The 22046-nt window shown below is 42.0% G+C and overlaps 2 protein-coding genes across 2 annotated transcripts; both read right to left on the bottom strand.

Annotated features, from left to right (window-relative positions):
* Positions 1-9264: 9264 nt before the first annotated feature.
* LOC104436373 (pectinesterase-like) lies at positions 9265-11960 on the bottom strand. The gene is made up of 4 exons (XM_010049123.3): positions 11284-11960; positions 10731-11211; positions 10039-10362; positions 9265-9950 (listed from the first exon to the last, which is right to left on the bottom strand). Exons 1-4 carry the CDS (start codon positions 11869-11871, stop codon positions 9586-9588), a joined length of 1758 nt encoding a protein of 585 aa, XP_010047425.1. The 5' UTR covers positions 11872-11960; the 3' UTR covers positions 9265-9585.
* Positions 11961-18983: 7023 nt separating this feature from the next.
* LOC104436371 (pectinesterase-like) lies at positions 18984-21637 on the bottom strand. Its single transcript, XM_010049121.3, has 4 exons — positions 21003-21637; positions 20471-20930; positions 19753-20076; positions 18984-19668 (listed from the first exon to the last, which is right to left on the bottom strand). Exons 1-4 carry the CDS (start codon positions 21588-21590, stop codon positions 19304-19306), a joined length of 1737 nt encoding a protein of 578 aa, XP_010047423.1. The 5' UTR covers positions 21591-21637; the 3' UTR covers positions 18984-19303.
* Positions 21638-22046: the final 409 nt, after the last annotated feature.

Below are 22046 nucleotides of genomic sequence, written 5' to 3'. Positions count from 1 at the left end.
ATTAGATCCGGTAAGGCTCGAGCTCAACCTCGCCACGATTCAACAAGGCTCTAGCTCACCTGGGCTGGTTGTCAGCCAATGAAGAAGAAAAACAAAAACAAATAAAAAAAAATAATTAAAAAATCGATTTAAAAAAAAAAAAGAATAAAAGGAAAAGGTATTTGATTTAAAAAAAATTGAAAAGGGTTAATATCTGAAAAGCCCAAAATTGGTATAGCTGTGATAAATTTACCCAAAAATAATTTTTTAACCATTAAAAACCTCAAATTGATACATCTTCGATAAATTTATCTCAAACTGATACACTTACAACAAACTTACATTCTGTTAGTTTCCGTCAAATTATTAAGTTGGATGACATATAACAATTGATTAGTATATCGGTTTTGGATTTTACTCTCCATGTATCATAATTATACAATTTTTGTGATTTTTTTATGGTATTAACAATTTAATGGAGGATATATTTGTCATAATGTACCTATTTTGGATTTTTATGGTTGAATAAATTAGTTTAAGGTAAATTTGTCGTAAGTATACTAGATTAGGGTTTTTTGTTGTCATTTGGAGTAAATTTGTCCTAAGTGTACCAGTTTGGGATTTTTCGTAATCAAAAAATTAGTTTTTGGTAAACTTATTACATGTGTACCAATTTGAGGTTTTTTAGAGTATTAACTCTACACTCTTTCTCAAAAGTGGAAAATATTTTCCCAATATCTTAGAAGACTTTTTCCCCTTCGTAGAAAACATTTGCCCCAACCAATTCATTTTCTATAAAATCAATATCGAAAAATCCAGAGAACGTTTTCTGGAAATTATTTTCTGAAAAACGAATGGAGCCTATATAAATTATTTTAGTCTTCATGAAATATACATTTACATTAAGTAAGAACATATCTAGTCATACTTAATTTTGTGCATGTGTTAGTCGGAAAATATCCAGTGGTCGGGAGTTGACATGACCTGCATCTATGCACTCTGAGCTAATTATAAATTGACATGTACATGTTGACGTGAAAGTAGATAAATAGAGTAGATTGAAAATCCCTGTCCACCTCTCTCTTTCACCTCCACCAACTGCAGCCACTTGAGTCCGATCTCCGCGCGTCCCCTCGCTGTCACCACCGGCAAAGGTTCTGCCACCATGTCCAAGTCAACCAGTGCCGGACGTCCAGGCCCTGCCACCCTCTCTGTCGTCTTTGTGGCCGGCTCCGTCTTCTTACAAAACTATGCCTCCAAATTTGAATTATGGCGAAGCACCGCTTCAAATCTGGCACCAAATTTGTCGGCCGCATTGCGGCCATGAACGAAGCTCAAATGTCAAGAAGAAAAATAGTTTACCAAAAACTAACGATACCTGGAGGTGCGACGACAAAGGCAAATGGAGAGAACTCTCCGGATCTAATTTGCGATTGAGATGGAAAGATTGCCACATCCATGGCTGCCGGGGATGAGCTTAACAACCTTGCCACTAGGCGCGATGGCCATAAATGGCAGACCTGAAGAGCCAGCCAAGAAGAAGCCTGAACGCAATGCCAATGGGCAGATCTAGAGAGCAAAGTAGATGGAGGAGGAAGAAAAGAAAAATCGTATTTTTATTCCAACTCAACAATGAGAGTCAACTTATTATTGGACACAAGTAAAAAACGTAGGCCACATCGACACCGCGCTTTGTAAATACTAAATATTTTCTCATGGGGAAGTTCAAAGACAACATATGAAATAGAGTCCTACAGAAGTGACAATCTTAGCATAAAGGCATAGTAAGAGCCAACTAATCAAGAATTGAAATGCAGCAATTATAGGTGAACAAATTGTAACCCAGACTGGAATTTGATTGGAATATCGTGACAATTCTCATTCGGGAATCGTAAGTCACTAACTGCGCAGCCACCTACACTGACCAAAAACTAAACTTAAATTGATTTCTACAAATTTTAAAGTATACTCTATAGGCCTTTGGATAGTCAAGTTGATAACTCTATTTTAGATAGAGTATTTTTATTCATTTAAGCTTGATATTTGCTAAGTTTTGATGAATTTTCAGTGAATTTATTTGCTACTCATGTAATTTTATTGAATTTTGTAGGAAATATGACTTTTGGATTCATAAGGGACCATGCATACCATTTGCATAACACGGCAAGACCATATGCGTAATTTTCTCATGTGTCTGTGCTGGATTTGTAAATCGGTCCTTGCACCTTAGCATCTTTCAGAATATTTCAATATCTTCCATAACATTTTGTCTTGAAGATAAAGCCAGCCAAGACCAGAAATTTTGAGGATTTGACCATAATTGAGGCTAGGTTCAAAGAAAATCAAGAATAGGAATGTTAAGAAAAAAAATTCCTAATTTGGCGAAGAGTCCTATTCCAGACCTAATGGGGGCTGACCTAGGGCAGATTTTTGGAAGTTATATAAATCCCTCTTATACCAAATATTTCAGATCCAGAGGACCCCTAGAGCCGCCACCTCTAAGAGAGATTTTAGGTTTTCTTAATTAGCTTTTATGCTTCTATCTTATTAGTGGAGTTTGCACATGTCATGAAGAAAATGAAGAGACAAACTTGAATCTCTTTGTGACCCAAATTAGTGAATTTATTTTAATTTAGCATTATGTTCTCTTTAATTTTTGTTGTTAGTTTAGCTTTACATATGTTCTAAATTTCTTTTATTAGAGCTATAATGGATCTTAACCTTGATTGATTGACTTTCAAGACTTGCTCATTATAATTGTTTTGATTGTGGCATTCTTATATGATCTTAATACTTTTAGAAGTTTGGCCAACTTTTAAATGATTTTCGATCTATGCATTATACTGAGTGGAGATTGCATGCATGAGCACTAGTAATATTGAACCATAAATTAAATCTAGGTCAAGGTACACTAAGTTGTTTATGTGGTTGTGGTAGTAGATCTAAATTAGAACTATTTAGATTGAATCTGGGAATTTCACAAGAACTTATTGTTTTTAGGTAGTTTAAATTCCTAAGGTTAGTATGAGTTAACATACCTAATTAGGGATTATTAGATCGAGGTTGGCTTGTAATCTAACTTAGGGAAATTTCATCAACACAATTGTGAATTAATTTGTTGCATGACAAGTTAAGAGAATTGATTATGAATGGTTAAGTGAAATTGGATACTCTAACGCTTTGTGATCTTGGTCAAAATCTTGAATTTGCCTTGTTAATTTTTAGTTTGATTTAGATTAGGTTCACTTTGCAATTTTAGTTAGCTCTTAAATCCTTTTTAAGTTTCGGCTCTTTTATATTTTAGTTCTTCAATTGGTTTAGTTCAATTTTCACTTGCTTTTTTGACTTGGTTAGCTAGATTTTTGGATTGATCACCTTCAGTAAGTAATTGGATAATTGGAAACAATCAAAATGAGAACAATACTCACTCATCACTTTATTATATGTAGATATTGTGTACTTACAATTCACCCGACACAAGTCTACATGCTAGTATCCCTAGATTACAATACCTAAGTATTCACTTTAATAGTAGCAACTAAACATGACCATGTCAAAATAGTACATTTTAGATTTTAAGGAACTATGGATTGTTGTGAATTCATTCTTATGTCATAACATAAATAATATGCTTTGAAAAGTTATTTAAATTTTGAATTAATGCTCTTTTACTAATACCTTAGGTTATGACAAAACCAAAACAAACATGTCAATCAATTTTCATATTAGTTTTTTTTCTTGATACCTTTTTTGTTCGACAAACATTTTACCATTTTTAATTCGCATTGTAGCGGGTATAGTTTAATTAATCCCTTTTGGCACTTATTCACACTTCAATGGCTCTATAAATTTATTTAAGATGTGCATGATACTCTAATTTGGGGTATGCAAAAGAACTAGAAATGCCCAAAATCAAATCGAACTTCGACAGTTTCCATGGGCATTAGTTCAGCTTCCAATTCCAGTTTATTGGAATCGATGAACACCGGTCTGGTCTCCGATTCTAGGGGTGAAATCGTCTGCCCACCCACTCGGATTGAATCGGTACATATGTATATTTTTTTTTTAAAAATTAAGTTTTAATTTATATATAGTTTATGATATCTTGGATTTTCAATCATCATTTCAATTGAATAAATCGGGCATTTCATCGACGCGCCTATAGTGCTATTCTTAGAGCTGATCACTCACAAGATAACTAAACTATTTGAAGAAGTCATTAAGAGATTTTAATGCAATAAACTTGAGATTCGATCAGAAATCAACTATTCGACCGTGCTCATCTGCCGAGATCATTACAACACAGTAAAATCGATTGGAAATCAGAGATAGGTTGGTTTGACTGAGATATGTGGTTAAATATGAGTGATTTCACTAAATTGCAAAATTCTCGTCGATCGACATTAGATTGATTTTTCTATCGTTTTGGTACGCTGTGTCTGTAAATAAAATCTCGAGATTTTCATGACCACCGAGAGTTGCCAATATGTCGAATGGGTTTATTGTGGCTCGAAGAAAATCGACCACAAGTCATCTCTACTAAAAGTTTCTAAAAGCTACCCGGTAGCTTAGATCACGCTAAAATCGCGCCAAATTGAAATTACTAGCAAATTTGAATCCGATTTTAGAAATTAAAAGTCTTGTCATGTCACGTGTCATTTTAGGAACGTCTACTCATCTTTTGAGAAATTTTTAGAGAGTTCGAGATTTTTACGAAAAATCAATTCGGACGATCCGAAAAATAAATGGAAATTCATATTGGCCAATTTGAAGGGACTTTTGGCATCTGGTGTAATTGAATTGGTGACGGGAAATTTCGTGGGTTTTTTCTTCAACAAGAAAAAATGAAGTTTGTTCAGAAAATCGGATTCCGAGAAAAAAATGAATTAAAATTCGGAATTGAAGGAAATGGCTGTTTTTGTTGCTCGAGACTTGTTGTTTGAGGGAAATTTAGTGCAAGAAAGCAAGTGAGGATCAAGTGCTTTAGCATGGGGATTTTTTGGGATAAAATTGGACTAAATAAGAGCAAGTGAGATTGAGATTTTTGAGTTTTAGGATTTTCTATTTCTTATTCCTATTTCTTTCCTCCCCTTCGGCCGCCCACGTTCCCCCTTTCTTTTTCTTTTTTCTCTCTCTCTCGCGCGCGAACCACCCCTCACCGATGTCCTTCTCCTCTGCCGTGTTTCATTTCCCCTCCATCTTGAGTTTTTGAGTCAAGCTTATCCTCTCTCTCTCTCTCTCTCTCATTGGGCCGACACACCCTCCTCAATCTCTCTCTGTTCTCTCTCCCGCATTCGTTCATCCCATTAGCCGACACACTCACCCCCTCGGCAACTCCATTTTTTCTCCTCTTCGTGTGCTAGAACACCGCCCTCGCCCCGCTCGATCTTCGTCCAACGCACGTCGTCTTCAACAGCCCGCTTGAAGCCGCAAATCCAGCCCTTCCCTCCGCAAAATCAGCCGCTCAAAACAGCCCCAACAGCCGTGGAAATCCAGCAGCCCCGTGAGCTTTGCAGGCCAATTTTCGGGCCCAATTTGTGCCCCGTTGGTGTCGCCGATTTGGAGCTTTTCGTTCCTCATTGCGTCTCCAACGTTTCGATCGAATAGATCATTAATCAAGTGAGTTTTACTCACTAATCCTCCCTTTGTCGGTTAATCATGTCTAAGAGCTGTTTAGTTTAGACTAAGTTTGGTTTAGTGGATAATTAGAACGGTTTAATAAATTAGTTAATTATCGATGCATATTAGGTGGATAGTTTAGTGCAATTAGGGTCTAAACAAGCTCTAGTATTTATCTAGAGTGGTTCGGAAATTTTATGGACCCATTTCGGTATTTAATTAGATTTTTTGGGCCTAAGTGTGGATTTTTAGTATTTAATAATTATTTTTCGAAATTAATTAATTAATTATTTATTTATTTCTGGATATTAGACCAGGATAGCCGATGACCAAATTTTATGTTGATTACAGTGGTGTGTTCTGTTTATTTAAATGAGCTCTAATTTGTGTTGATTGTGCATGATTTGTATTTTTGGAATTTATTCTTAAATTCATTTAATTTCAATAATTGATTAGAAAATAACCGAGCGTCGGTTTACAATGCCAAAAATATTTTGGTGGACTATATAAAATGGTGGGATTTATGGAAAGAAAATTATTATATTTTGGATAAAGCCAACCGTATACTCATGCACGAATATTTTTATCGAGAATGATAAAAATGGTGATTTGATTAAATGATATTTTTCAGCATACTATGAAAGTATGGCTGGCAGCTTCTGGCAAGCATATATAATTTTCAGCATACTCATACTATGAAGTATGGCTGGCAATTTCTGATGAGCATAATAAATATATCAGATCAGTGAATCTGGCAACTTCTGGTGAACATAATAAATATATTAGATCAGTGGATCTGGCAGCTTCTAGTGAGCATAATAAATATATTAGATCAGTGGATCTAGCAACTTCTAGTGAGCTATAATATATTAGCTAGCGTGAGTAATCCTGGACTATGGTCGGACTCATAGATAGTATCGATTAAGATGACCGGGGAATGGTCGTGTTGACGTAAAATCGACTAAGTCGATTGATCGATGATTCGATCTGATTGAATGATTTGATGTGGTGAATTAATTCGATGAATTATAAATTGTATTGACTTATAGGAATGAACTGAGGCCAAGGTAAGCCATTTGACTCGTAAATATACTTAGGCATTTTTAGGGCGTATTTTTTTCCTAATCGAGTCTTAGAGGGTAGAACTTGTTGAGACATTGTCTCACTGGTTATTGTATAATCATTTTAAGTTTAAAAGGTGAATCTGAAGAATTGGCATTCTTGTTTGACTAGTTAGTCATAGGACAATTCTATTTTGATGAAAGTCGATTACTTTTTGTAGGCTTTTGTGTATAAACGTGTGTGTTTATAAAAAGCTCTTTTGTGAAAAATTGGCCTTACTTTTCTATCCCATTGTTTTATTGTCTTGAGATTATTTATATGCTTCCGCATGCGTATATTAAATGATTGGGTCGGCGATGCATCTTGAGACATCGCTATTAATCGATCAGGGAGGGATGGGCACGTGCTTGGAGGATCGGGGCGTGACAGTTTCTCTCCGTCTCTCATGTCACTTGTCTCGTGGCCTCGCCTCCCTGTCTCACTCTCACTCTCAATCGTCTCCAACCTTCAACCTCGTCACTTTCTCTCAAGTCTCACCTCTCTTTTGAAATGGGGACATTTTTACTAGTTCCAATTTTTTGGAAATGATTCTTAGTAGACAATTCTCGATTTTAGAGTGGGAACTACCCACCTTCAAACCAATCGCCCCAAACTCTAACATCAGGTCTTATTGATAAAGGAGGAGAGGAGTTCGACCAAAAAAAAAAAAAAAAAAAAAGGAGGAGAAGAGGGGAGGACATGCAATTCATTTGTAATGTGCATTGTCTCTTCTTTTTTAAGATGTATGAAGCAAAGTGAGAGGGATGATTCAAACTCAAGACTTTATAGTATTTCATGAAACATTCATGAAGCATTACAAATGTTTAGGAAAAGTACCAAGAAAATCCTAAACTTGTTACATTGGTATCAATTCAATTATAAGTCTTTCAATTTGATCAATTTACTTCTAAGTATTTTCGTATTGGTACCGATTTAATGCATGCAGTCAATTTTGACTGGCTGGCATTAACGTAGATGTCGACCCATAGTCAAACGATGACACGCGATTTTAAAGTAATTTTTATTATTTTTCTTTTTTTTTTTTCCTTCTTCTTCCTCCTTGGACTTTCCTCACAGTGGCCAGCGAGCCTCGGCAAGGGTCGTGGCCCTCGCCCAACCTCGCCCAAGGGCCACGGGCCACGGGCCATGGGCGAAGGTAGCCTCGCCTAGATTTGGGTGAAGCTGCCTCACCTGCAACCCTAGGCGAGGTTTGGCGAGGGCCGTGACTCTCACTAGCAGCCGATGAGGGCTTTGCGGCTCTCACCCGATGGCCAACAAGCCTTATTGGAGGCTCACTGGCCACTGCGAGAAAGTCCAAGGAGGAAGAAAGAAAGAAAAAATGAAAAAAAAAGAAAAGAAAAAAAAAAAAAGAAAAGAAAAAAATTAATAAAAAATTCCAAAAAATTATTTAAAAATTGTCAGTCAACGTCTGGCCTCTAACCAGCATTCACATCAGCATCAACCGGCCAAAATTAACCGAATGGACTAAATTGATACTAATGTAAAAAGGTTTAGAACTGAATTAGTACAATTAAAATGTTTAGAATTGAATTAGTACCAATGCAATAAGTTTAAAACTTTTTTGATACTTTTCCCTAAATATTTTGAAGTCACTTGATTTCTCATAACATGAAACTTAACAGAAGATGATACTGAAGTTCTTTTCACTTTTTTTTTATAATATCAGAATATAGCATATAATTGAAGCACCATATAAAAAGAATGCAATACGCCAATTAAATTTACCTAAGACCAACCATTTTGTTTGAATCGAAATTTGGCCAGGTCGTTGATTTTAATAGTTACGTGACCAGAATTCACATTATTGATTAAGCACGTGAGCCATTGTCAACCATCATAAGAATTGATATCAACATCAATGCACATGGGTGATCTTTATTAATCAGTTGTCAATATATGATAATGGATGGTTAGTAGTAGTCGACAAGGATATCAATTAATAAAAATAAAAAATTATCAATTGAGACATCAGGAGTAAGTTGGGCGCATACAGGAGATCAACATGTAGTTTCACTAGAGAATGAAGTAATAGGAGTCGTGGAGGACTAGAACACAATTTTAAAAGAACAATCACGTGGAGACAAGATTGTGACATTGTGAGAGTATGGTTACAAGATTTTCAAAGATAGGGAAACATGGCTACAATCATAGGAGAATTGCTTGAAGAATATCATGGCACAATGAGTATATATTTTATCGTTTGTCCACTGGATAGCCCCGCATGCACAAATAATCATGTTATCCTCTAGTTATTTTTAATATTCCGCACTTTACAATCCCGCATTGTAGTTTCTAGATTTGCATTATCAAAGAGATTATGGCATTTTCCTTAATTTTTAGATCTATGTCGTCGATTAAATTTTGTATATATCTATATCTTGAGTGTTGTATTGTTCATTAAATTCTGACTTAGCATGTTTGCAATTTGGAAATGCGTTAAGAAAATAAATAAATAAATACATAAAGAGGAAGGACCGGCCACGTGAAGTCATAAAGGAAAGATGCCGTGGGACCATGCATGCAAGAAACGACAAAAGACCGAGCTAAAGAAGTGTGTGCTATCGCTTTCTCCATCGAAAAACAACCAACTCTCTCAAAGGCACTTTAATGCCCTTCATGTTCTGGAGAAATTACATGGGTATGCCACTATCGACAGTCGGCTTCCTTTTCTGCCCGAACGATTCGGAATCCCTGTCGCTCGCTCTTTCATCATTTCATTTCGCGTCCGTCGACCGTCCTTACGAACATACATATGTATATATAGCCGCGTTCTCCCTCATGGACCTTCAAAACTAGTAGTCTCTTTATTCATCATCGTCTCCGAATGATTGGATACAGTTTCTCATCCGACGCTCCGATTCATCTTCAGAGGCCGGGATAGTAGGGAAACCCCGTGGGCTTCAACCAGCTGCCCGCGACAATGAACTGATTGGCGGTGAAGGGTTGAGCCTCTGGAGCCGAGATCACCCTGTAGCCCTTCCAGGTGACGCGGTTCGCGGTGCTCGCCCCAGGCCCGGTGTTCGCGTGCTCCGCATAGTACAGGGTGTCGAGGGCGAAGTTGCCGTTCCACTCGTACCAGCCTGCGGGGTTGATCACGTCGCTTATGGCGGTCTGCATTATCACCGTCCTCGAGTACATCTTCCATGGCCTTCCCAGATAAGTTTGGAAGCTCCCTTTCACTGCCAAGAGATCTGAAGTCGCGCCGATCCTGCACTTTTGGATCACTATACCTGTCGAACGAACGAACGAACGGATCGGTTTTGAGACCGCGAAGTTCCGAGGGTATCGCTGGCGGTGGAGGTTCTGTGAAAAACGTACCTGTGTTCTGGTTGGGATCATCGCGACCCTGGGCGGTGACCATGTTGCGCTGGCCAGGGTTGGGGCGTCTCGCGTGGATGTCGCAGTCCTGGAGCACGGCGGCCGCGTTCCCGAAGATGAAGTCGACGGTGCCGGCGACGAGGCAGCCGACGTAGAACTGGCGGAGGGAGTGCACGTAGAGGGTGTCCTGGTAGGCCAGCATGTCGCACCGGTGGAAGGCGGAGAAGTCGGCCCCAACGCGGAGCGCCACCGCCTGGTGCTTCGACGGGCCCGCCGTGTTCTGGAAGGTTATGTCCCTGGCCAAGAACCCGTCCCCAACTACAGCTGTAAGCGCACGGCAAGTGGACGGGGATTAGACACCAATCACGGTAAGACTCGATCAACCGCAGATCCAATCAAAGATCCGAAAGCGACCCGTTGTCGAGATCTTGGTAGTTTTCAAATGCCTTCCTTCTTGTTTTTAATCTTCTTTCATTCTTTCTAATTGGTGAAATTTGGAAACAGCATCTGAGATATTTTCGGAGGTTTCGCGGCGTATACCTTTCGTTTTTTCCTTTTTTTGGCTTTGTTTAATCAAGTGAGATATAGCCATCGGAATTTTGCGAAGAAGAGACAACATGGCACTGTGGAATTTCCTAGAAACGACAACTATGGAAGGAGACAAGATAGATTATTTTCTCGACGGTACATACCAACAGTTGCCGATTTGAATGTGGTGCTGCCGTCCACAACGTTCCTGCTCCCGGTGATGATGGTGGTCTTCCTGTCGTCTCCCATGAACATCAGGTTGACTTTCTTCTTCGGGACCTCCACGTTTTCCCTGTATACCCCTGCCTTAATCTTTATTACGTACCTCCTCGCGCTCCCCTCCGGCGCCGCCGCCACCGCCGCCGACACCGTCCGGTAGTTCCCTGTCCCGTCTGCAGCCACCGTCACGTCCGGCGTCACGGTGGTCGATTGGAGCAGCCGCCTGTCCCCCGCTGACAGCCACTCCGGCCACCGTACCGGGTCCTCTTCCTCCTCCTTTGTCTCCTCCTTCAAGCGCCTGTTGGAAGAGGAGGAGAGCCTCCGCTCGTTCGCCACGTCGGCGTCGGTCATGTTTTTGACCATGGCCAGCGCGTTGCTGCACAAGTGGAACACGTGCATCTGGCCACCCAACAGGGCCTCTCTGACCTGCGAGCGAAGCAAGAGGCTTTATGGTACCAATGTGATGTCCCCAAATTTGTTTTTGGACTCCGATCTCACCTTCTTGTCGGCGGAATCGTGCGAGAAGCCGTCGAGGCACGTCTCCTGGTTCGTCATGGCGGCGCTGAGCAGCGTCTTCATGTCTTCGGCGAGCTCCGACGCCGACTTGTTGCCCCCGTTCGGGTACGCCAGCAGCTCCGCCAGGGTCTCGCGGACCTCGTCGAGGGTCTCGTCCACCATCTCCAGGCAGTCGTGGAGCGCCGTCCTCTCCCTCGCCGTCAGCCCCGGCCGCACCGCCGCCACCTTCTTGATGGAGAAGTAGTTGTGCTGGACGTAGGCGATGGTCAGGTTCAGGGATAGCGCGATGACGTCCTTGGGTGTCTTCACGGCGTTGGAGGCCAAAGACGGCGAGGAGGTGAGCTGAGAGAGGCAGAGGTCGGGGTACAGGGTGGAGCTGCAGGAGGACTTGATGAGGGACCGAGCTTCCCGGTGGTGGTCGTCGATGGCGGAGTTCCTTGGCGGGGCTCGGGAGGCGAGGCGACAGACAGCGGCGAGCGCTAGAGCAAGGACGAAGAAGGATGCGAAGAGGGCGAAGAAGAGCTTTCTCTTCTTGTTCTTGGCGCGGGCATTTTCAGAGGAGCTCGGCATCGTCGGGGCCGACGATGAAGAATGTAGAGAGAGAGAGATAGAGAGTTTAGGCAGCCGATGGTTACGGCGAGGCCAAGCTTGTAGTTTTATGGAAGGACTTTGGGGATAGAAGAAGGGTAAAACAGGGGACCCATCACGTGTGGGATAGCGAAATGGCGAACGGGTCAGACTCATGACAGTTCTCCGAGGGCGTGGAGTGGCTAATCAATCACCCAGGAAAAACCGAACCCCTCCACTCGTCATGGGAAGATCGACCTTTTCTTGACGATCTGCCGTGAACGGCAGATCGTCTCGCCAAGCTTGATGGGTAGGACTTTGCGTATGCTTGGTTCTGTGGAAGCTCGGCAAGTTGCTTCCTGAGTGAAGCCTCACGTTGATTTAGCCTCATACTCATACGGACCACGTTGCTAACATGGCAGTTTCAGAAGCCTAGTCTATACAGCACGTATGCACATACATGCTAAAAACTAGACTAGGGGAGCAGCATGATTCGATTGAAACCTAAGATGGACCGATGGGTATGCAAGGTCAATTTCGGATTTCAAAAATTGGAAAATACGTTTCAATTGATAGGCTAATATAACAATAATAGGGACCTATAACATAGAATCTAGATCAATTTTTTGTATTTTATTGGTTTGTATCTTCGCATAATCATGTGGTATTCCATAGCGTTCGATAATGAGTTTATAATCTTGAACACTAATCTAACCTTATGTTTTATGATTAAGACTTTTATTTATTAATGTTTATAATTTTTCATGTATTTAAATATAAGTTATGCTTAGTGAATTGTAACAACAAGTGATGGTTATTAAAAGTGATAATTTATTGTAATCGTTTAATTAATAATAAAAATGAAATATAGATATATTCTGAAACCTATGACATGGTAGGTTCCAAGTTTCAGGATATATATGATAGGTTTCTAGTTTTAAAAAAAAAATGATAAACGTGTTCTAATGAGAAAATTTCAAGTTTTAAGTGGAACCTATATGAAACCTATAACCACTCACCCCTAATTTCATCGACAACTTAAGTAGTAACGACATTGATATGTGACATACGACACGACATGCTGATACATCATTTTTAAAAATAAAATTAAAAAGAATTTCAACGCGTTAGGACACGTTGTATATAAATTATATATACGTGATAAATAATCATTTTTATAATCAAATTAATTTAATTAAAATTCATAAATAAATAAATATTTTTTAAAAAACAACATATAATAAATTTACATTAAAAATTAATCTATTATTTGTTAATATCATTCATTATTTTAATTTGACAAATTCAATTCCATTTCGATAATCTATAAAATTTGGAGGCAAAAAAAGACAATTCACATTCTGGATTCGCATGTTAGAATGTGTTGGAAAAAGAGAGAAAACTTTGAGGTGAATTATATGTTAAAAGAAATGAGAGTCAAAGGAGAAGAGAAGACTAGGTTTTCTTTTTTACCCCGTTTTTTTTTAATATTTACATTTTTATGAGATCCAAAATTTCGCTCGACAAAATGACAAGCTCTGAATACAAAATGAACAACGCCACGTGGTCAAGCTTATCAGCAGACCCTACCAATAGCACCATCGTGAAGAATTTCAATCCCGTTTGATCCCGTCGATAAAGAGTTGCCTAAGTCCCAACGATAACGTCGTTGTTTCGCAATCGATGCTGCCTCAAAGAGATGTCCTCACCACCGCCACCACTTGACCTCACCGACTCAACATTTCTGCCCGTCGCCGCACCAACCGACGTCCCCCAAATCGGCGGTGTCACTCGCGCACCCAAGGGAGAGAGACAAATAATCAAGCGGCAAGAACGCCACGTATCCCTCCTGGGCGTGACACGGAGGAAGCCAGCTGGCTCCGTTCGTTGCTGCCGAGTCCACTTTCCTCGCAACGAAGATCAACAGCAGAGGCTTCAAATGGTGGTGGATGAAGACGAAGACCCAAGTGAAAAGAGAAGGGGACGAGCAGTCTTTTCCCTCGCATATCTCAGGCTCCATCTTCACTGTTCTTGTACAATTCCCTCATTTCCGCCCGTCTCTGCATCTCTCAAGTTCATTCACCACCGATTCCCTCAGCTCACGGCCTCGCGCCCGTCTTCAACCCCTTCTCGTCGTTTTCCATTGCAGCCGCAAAGCAGAAGCAACGAAGACCGTCCCTCTCCATCGCAGCTACTCGCACCACCACCATCGACCTTGCCTTCGTCTCGTCAAGTCGTGACCGCCTTCCATGAGGATCCAAGGCAAGTAGATATCCTCCACTTCTATCCTATATCAATGGATTGTTGTTTGACGAGGATGGTTTCCTAGATATAATTTTTTGAATTTTTAAGTTTTAATTTATATATAGTTTCTCTCCATCTCTCGCGTCACTTGTCTCATGGGCTCGCCTTGCTGTCTCACTCTCGCTCTTAGTCGTCTCCAACCTTTAACCTCGTCACTTTCTCTCAAGTCTCTCCTCTCTTTTGAAATGGGGAAATTGTCAATAGTTCCAATTTTTTGGAACCGATTCTTAGTAGACAATTCTCGATTTCAGAATGGGAACTACCCACCTTCAAACCAATCGCCCCATACTCTAACGGCGGGTCTTATTGATAAAGGAGAGAAGTTTGACCAAAAAAAAAAAAAAAAAAAAAAAAGAGGAGAGGAGGAGAGGACATATGCAACTCATTTATAAGATGCATTGTCTTTTCTTTTTTAAGACGTATGAAGCAAAGTGAGAGGAATGATTCAAACTCAAGACTTTATAGTATTTCATGAAACACTCATGAAGCATTATAGATATTTAGGAAAAGTACCAAAAAAATCATAAACTTGTTGCATGGGTTGATTCAATTTTAAGCCTTTCAATTTGACCAATTTAGTTCTAAGCATTTTCATATTGGTACCAATTTAGTGCATGCAATCAATTTTGACTAAATGGCATTGACGTGGACACCGACCCGTAATCGGACGATGACATTGCAATTTTAAAGTAATTTATTTATTTATTTATTCTTTTCTTTTTCCTTTTATTTTCCTTCGTCTTCCTCCTTGGACTTTCCTCACAATGGCCGGCGAGCCTCCAGCGAGGGCCGTGGCCCTCGCCCAACCTCGCCTAGGGGCCATGGGCCACAAGTGAAGGCAGCCTCGCCTAGATCTGGGTGAAGCTGCCTCACCCGCAACCCTAGGCGAGGTCTAGCGAGGGCCGCGTCCCTCACCAACGGCCCAATGAGGGCTTTGCGGCTCTCACCTACTAGCCAATGAGCCTTATTGGAGGCTCGCTGGCCACTGCGAGAAAGTCCAAGGAGGAAGAAGAAAGAAAAAAAAAAAAAAAAAAAAAGGAAAAAAATTAATAAAAAATTTCAAAAAATTATTTAAAAATTGCCAGTCAACATCCGGCCACCAACCAGCATTCATATCAGCACCAACCGGCCAAAATTGGCCAGATGGACTGAATTAATACTAATGTAAAAAGATTTAAAACTAAATTAGTACAATTGAAAGGTTTAGAACTGAATTAATATCAATGCAATAAGTTTAAAACTTTTTTGATACTTTTCCCTAGATATTTTGAAGTCACTTGATTTCTCATAACGTGAAACTTAACAGAAGATGATACCGAAGTTCTCTTTCACTTTTTTTTTTTAATATCAAAATATAGCATATAATTGAAGCACTATATAAAAAGAATGCAATACGCCAATTAAATTTACCTAAGACCAACCATTCTGTTTGAATCAAAATTTGGCCAAGTCGTTGATATTAGTAGTTACGTGACCAGAATTCACATTGTTGATTAAGCACGTGAGCCATTGTCAACCATCATAAGAATTGATATCAACATCAATGCACGTCGGTGATCTTTATTAGTCAGTTCTCAATATATGATAATGGATGGTTAGTAGTAGTCAACAAGGGTATCAATTAATAAAAATAACAAATTACCAATTGAGACATCAAGAGTAAGTTGGGCACATACAGGAGATCAACATGTAGTTATTGTCGCGACCTTCTCGAAGATAAATTACTTAAAGAAGGCTAATGGATTACTAAGTCCGAAGACTTGGTGCGGATCTTCTCAAGTCTTACCAATCGCGACTTGATACTAATGAATTAACCTATTTAATCATGCAATTATACTCAATTTGGAGCCGTCACTAATCAATTAGGGTTAATTAGAAACCCAAATAAAGTATGAGAGAATACTTCATTTTCACGAACCAGAGATTCAATAAGTCCGGGGACATGGATACGCTAGATTAGTCTAACACCCTCTCGATACCTTTTTATTTTAATTTCAAAAAAATATTTTGCAGGCAGTATGATCAATTTTAATCTAAGATACTAACATGCAAATGGTGTTCATGCAGATGCACAATCAATGAAATAACATTCAATAAACCAAAATGACAAATTATAAGAAATCATAAACTACAACCTTATTAAGGTCTATCCTCTAAAAAAAAACTTCTCAAAAGTGTTAATAAAAATGCATACCCTAAACATGACTTTCTAAATAACATGACACCTAATTTTTATTATTATGCAATCTTAATCTAAACTTAATATGCATGGATTTTACTTTAATGATATGTGAAATGTGATTCATATGGCATAACTTGAACTATCACTATATGTATGCAATATAATTTATATAATCCTAAAGATGCATGCGTTTCATGATATGGGATGAATGACATAATAATTTTATATGCATGTTCTTTTTACGATTTTTTTATGATTCTTTTTTTAATGTATGCAACCTACACTAAACAATGATGACATAAAATGTGATTAATTATAAACTAACCTATTAACTAACCAAATAAATGACTTTTCTTCTTCTTTTTAAATGACTTAATAATTATTATTTAAACAACATAACAATGCAATAATAATCTTTGGCTTTTTTTTTTTTTTTTTAAACTGCATGACGGGAATATTAAAACATTAACCTATGACCCACTAACTAAAGCACAACATGTAGCATGCACATTATGAAATCTATATAACCTAAATAACATTTTCTTTTTTGTTTTGGTTTTATTAAAAGAAAATTATCCTAATTCTATATGAATCTTAAAAATTAAAATGCGTTGCTTTAAACATGAGATATGTATGGACTTAAATACCTAAGTTCTATAATGCATGATATATGATGAACAAATAACGATGACACGCCAAAGTAAAAAAATCCATCCATGTAAATCAATGGCATATTATTTTAATATGAATCAATGATGCAAAGCAATTCATGAATTTTGCCATAAAAAGTTGAAATAATAAAAAATCTAACCCCACGTCTTGCAGCTCAATATTTTTTATTATCATGACTTAATATGACAAATTTCCTAAATCGAGTAATGATAATAAATCAGAAGAAATCAAGTTAGAATAAAAAGAAAACTATGAGTCCAAATACTCAAAATAAACTTAATCTAAAAATCTACCAAGTCTACCTCACGGCTAACTTGAGGAATGGCAAAGAAACAGCGGTGGCCGAGCCGTGATGGTGGTTCGGTAATGGGTCGCCGCTCGAAACAGGGGCTGTTCGTCGGAACTCCGGCGAGGCTCGGGTGATAACCGGACCTGCAACAAAAACAGGGAGGCAGCAGGTGACTCTGTTCGGGCGTGCAGCAGCGAGCAGAGGAGCAGCAACGTCGGGCGCAAGGCTGTGGCGTGAGCAGAGCGGGTTGCGGCTCGGCGGAGCTTCAGGTCGGCGTCGGGAGTAGAGCGGCGAGGCGTCCGGCTGCTGGGTCGGCGAGGAGGGCTCGCGGGCTGGTGAGTCGGAGGCGTCGGTTCGGCGTCCAGTGGGGCAGCAGCGACTCGGCTTAGGACCTGCTGGCGCGGAGGGCAGCTCGGGTGGAGCAGGGATGGAGGCGGCGTCGACGCTCGAGTGTGAGCGCAGCGGGGGGCAGCACGGGTGTGGCGATGACGCGAGGGCTCTGCAGGCGGCAGTAGGCGCGACGGGATCTCAGAGCAGTGTAGTTCGGTGACGTCGGAGCAACACGGGTCGTCGGAACAGAGGGCTATCCGTCAGGGCTCCGGTGTTGAACTCGGCTGTCGCGTGCAGGTCTGCAGCGCGGCGGCGCGGGCGCGACGATCGGCACCGGCGTTCGCGGTTGGAGACCGGCGGCTGTGGCTGGCGAAGCGCTTCGGTTCACCGAGGAAGATAAACAGGAGCAATTTCTTCTTCTTTTCTTTTCTCTCTCTTCCGGTCACTCTCATGTCTTCTCCTCTGCTCTCTTCCTTTTCACTTTTCACTTCACCTTTTGACTTTTCTCCCCTTCTCTTCTCTCTCTACATTCCCTGCACTCTCTCTCTGCAGAAGCAAAAGCTTCTCTTGACTTTTCCTTTTTTTTTTGTTTTCTTTTTCCCTCGACGAAGAGAAGTTGTCCCCCTCGGTTCCGAAACCTCCCTTCCTTTTTATAGAGAAAAGACTCGAAGTTGTTGAATATCCGGTGATATTCACTCGACCTCTTCAACAAAAAAGTGGCTCCAAAATCTCACTGTTGAGTTTTTGAATTAAAATTTTTTGTTTAAAAATAATTTCCCTTTAATCAAATATTATCTTCTATTTCAGTTATAGATTTGAAGTCACCAGATAATGAAGCAATGGGAGTCGAGAAGCACTAGAATACAATTTTAAAAGAACCACTTGGAGACAAGATCGTGACATTATGAGAGTATGGTTACAAGATTTTCAAAGATAGGGAAACATGACTACAACCATAGGAGAATTGCTTGAAGACTATCACGGCACAACAAATATAAATATCATCGTGTGTCCACTAGATAGCCCTGCATGCACAAATAAACAAGTTGTAATCTAGTTATCTTTAATATTACAATCCCACATTGTAGTTTCTAGATTTGCGTTATCAATGAGACTCTGGCATTTTCTTTAATTTTTAGATCCAGGTCATCGATTAAATTCTGTATATATCTATATCTTGAGTGTTGTATAGTTCGTTAAATTCTGACTTAGCATGTTTGCAATATGGAAATGCGTTAAGAAAATAAATAAATACATAAAGAGGAAGGACCGGCCACGTGAAGTCATAAAGGAAAGATGCCGTGGGACTATGCATGCAAGAAACGACAAAAGACCGAGTCAAAGAAGTGTGCCATCGCTTTATCCATCGAAAAACAACCAACTCCAACACAGGCACTTTAATGCCCTTCGTGTTCTGGAGAAATCACATGGGTATGCCACTATTGACAGTCGGCACCCTTTTCTGCCCGAACGATTCGGAATCCCTGTCGCTCGCTCTTTCATCATTTCATTTCGCGTCCGTCGACGATCCTTACCAACATACATATGTATATATAGCCGTGTTCTCCCTCATGGACCTTCAAAACTAGTAGTCTCTTTATTCATCATCGTCTCCGAATGATTAGATACAGTTTCTCATCCGACGCTCCGATTCATTTTCAGAGGCCGGGATAGTAGGGAAACCCCGTGGGTTTCAACCAGCTGCCCGCGACAATGAACTGATTGGCGGTGAAGGGTTGAGCCTCTGGAGCCGAGATCACCCTGTAGCCCTTCCAGGTGACGCGGTTCGCGGTGCTCGCCCCAGGCCCGGTGTTCGCATGCTCCGCATAGTACAGGGTGTCGAGGGCGAAGTTGCCGTCCCACTCGTACCAGCCTGTGGGGTTGATCACGTCGCTTATCTCGGTCTGCATTATCACCGTCCTCGAGTACATCTTCCATGGCCTTCCCAGATAAGTTTGGAAGCTCCCTTTCACTGCCAAGAGATCTGATGTCGCGCCGATCCTGCACTTTTGGATCACTATACCTGTCGAACGAACGAACGGATCGGTTTTGAGACCGCGAAGTTCCGAGTCTATCGCTGGCGGTGGAGTTTCTGTAAAAAACGTACCTGTGTTCTGGTTGGGATCGTCGCGGCCCTGGGCGGTGACCATGTTGCGCTGGCCAGGGTTGGGGCGTCTCGCGTGGATGTCGCAGTCCTGGAGCACGGCGGCCGCGTTCCCGAAGATGAAGTCGACGGTGCCAGCGACGAGGCAGCCAACGTAGAACTGGCGGAGAGAATGCACGTAGAGGGTGTCCTGGTAGGCCAGCATGTCGCACCGGTGGAAGGCGGAGAAGTCGGCCCCAACGCGGAGCGCCACCGCCTGGTGCTTCGACGGGCCCGCCGTGTTCTGGAAGGTTATGTCCCTGGCCAAGAACCCCTCCCCAACTACAGCTGCAAGCGCATGGCACGTGTACGGGGATTAGACACTAATCACGGTAAGACTCGATCAACCGCAGATCCAATCGAAGATCCGAAAGCGACCCGTTGTCGGGTGGTAGTTTTCAAATACATTCTTTCTTGTTTTCCATTTTCTTTCTTTCTAACTGGGGAAAATTTGGAAACAGCATCTGAGATATTTTCGGAGGTTTCACAGCGTATATCTTTCCTTTTTTTTTTTTTCCCTTTTTGGCCTTGTTTTCTCAACTGAGATATAGCCATCGCAATTTTGCGAAGAAGAGACAACGTGGCACTGTGAAATTTCCTAGAAACGACGACTATGGATGGAGACAAATGGATTAGTTAAAGAAAAGAGGAGCAGAGGAAAACGAGAAGCAGACGTTCTTACCGACAGTCGCGGAGTGGAATGTGGTGCTGCCGTCCACAACGTTCCTGCTTCCGGTGATGATGGTGGTGGTCCTGTCGTCTCCTACGAACATCAGGTTGACTTTCTTCTTCGGGACCTCCACGTTTTCCTTGTATACCCCTGCCTTAATCTTTATTACGTACCTCCTCGCGCTCCCCTCCGGCGCCGCCGCCACCGCCGCCGACACCGTCCGGTAGTCCCCTGTCCCGTCTGCAGCCACCGTCACGTCCGGCGTCACCGTGGTCGATTGGAGCAGCCGCCTGTCCCCCACCGACAGCCACTCCGGCCACCGTATCGGGTCCCCCTCCTCCTTCAAGCGCCTGTTGGAGGAGGAGAGCCGCTCGTTCGCCACGTCGGCGTCGGTCATGTTCTTGACCATGGCCAGCGCGTTGCTGCACAAGTGGAACACGTGCATCTGGCCGCCCAACAGGGCCTCTCTGACCTGCGAGCGAAGAGAGAGGCTTCATGGTACCAATGTGATGTTCCTAAATTTAATTTTTGACTCCCATCTCACCTCCTTGTCGGCGGACTCGTCCGACAAGCCGTTGACGCACGTGTCCTGGTTCGTCATGGCGGCGCTGAGCAGCGTCTTCATGTCTTCGGCGAGCTCCGACACCGACTTGTTGCCCCCGTTCGGGTACACCAGCAGCTCCACCAGGGTCTTGTGGACCTCGTCGAGGGTCTCGTCCACCATCTCCAGGCAGTCGTGGAGCGCCGTCCTATCCCTCGCCGTCAGCCCCGGCCGCGCCGCCGCCACCTTCTTGATGGTGAAGTAGTTGTGCTGGACGTAGGCGATGGTCAGGTTCAGGGCCAGCGCGATGACGTCCTTGGGGGTCTTCACGGCTAAGGAGGTCGAAGACGGAGAGGAGGTGAGCTGAGAGAGGCAGAGGTCGGGGTACAGGGTGGAGCTGCAGGAGGATTTGATGAGGGACCGAGCTTCCCGGTGGCGGTCGTCGATGGCGGAGCTCCTTGGCGGGGCTTGGGAGGCGAGGCGACAGACGGCGACGAGGGCGAGAACAAGGACGAAGAAGGACGCGAAGAGAGCAAAGAAGAGCTTTCTCTTCTTGTTCTTGGCGTGGGCATTTTCAGAGGAGCTCGGCATTGTCGGAGCCGACGATGAAGAATGTAGAGAGAGAGAGAGAGAGAGAGCTCAGGCAGCCGATGGTTATGGCGAGGCCAAGCTTGTAGTTTTATGAAAGGACTTTGGGGAGAGAAGAATGGTCAAAACAGGGGACCCATCACGTGTGGGATAGCGAAATGGCGAACGGATCACAGACTCATGACAGTGCTCGGACTCGGAGTCCGTGGGGTGGCTAATCAATCACCCAGGAAAAATCAAACCCGTCGTCTCGTCATGGGAAGATCGACCTTTTCTTGACGATCTACCGTGCACGACAGATCGTCTCGCCAAGCTTGATGCGTAGGACTTTGCGTATGCTTGGTTCTGTGGAAGCTCGGCAAGTTGCTTCCCGAGTGAAGCCTCACGTTGATTTAGCCTCATGCTCGTACGGACCACGTTGCTAACATGGCAGTTTCAGAAGCCTAGTCTGTACAGCAC

Source organism: Eucalyptus grandis, chromosome 3 (assembly GCF_016545825.1).
Source record: "Eucalyptus grandis isolate ANBG69807.140 chromosome 3, ASM1654582v1, whole genome shotgun sequence".
Lineage (NCBI taxonomy): Eukaryota > Viridiplantae > Streptophyta > Magnoliopsida > Myrtales > Myrtaceae > Eucalyptus > Eucalyptus grandis.
The sequence above is the reverse complement of the archived record's forward strand: the minus strand, read 5'-3'. Positions and strand labels throughout refer to the sequence as shown.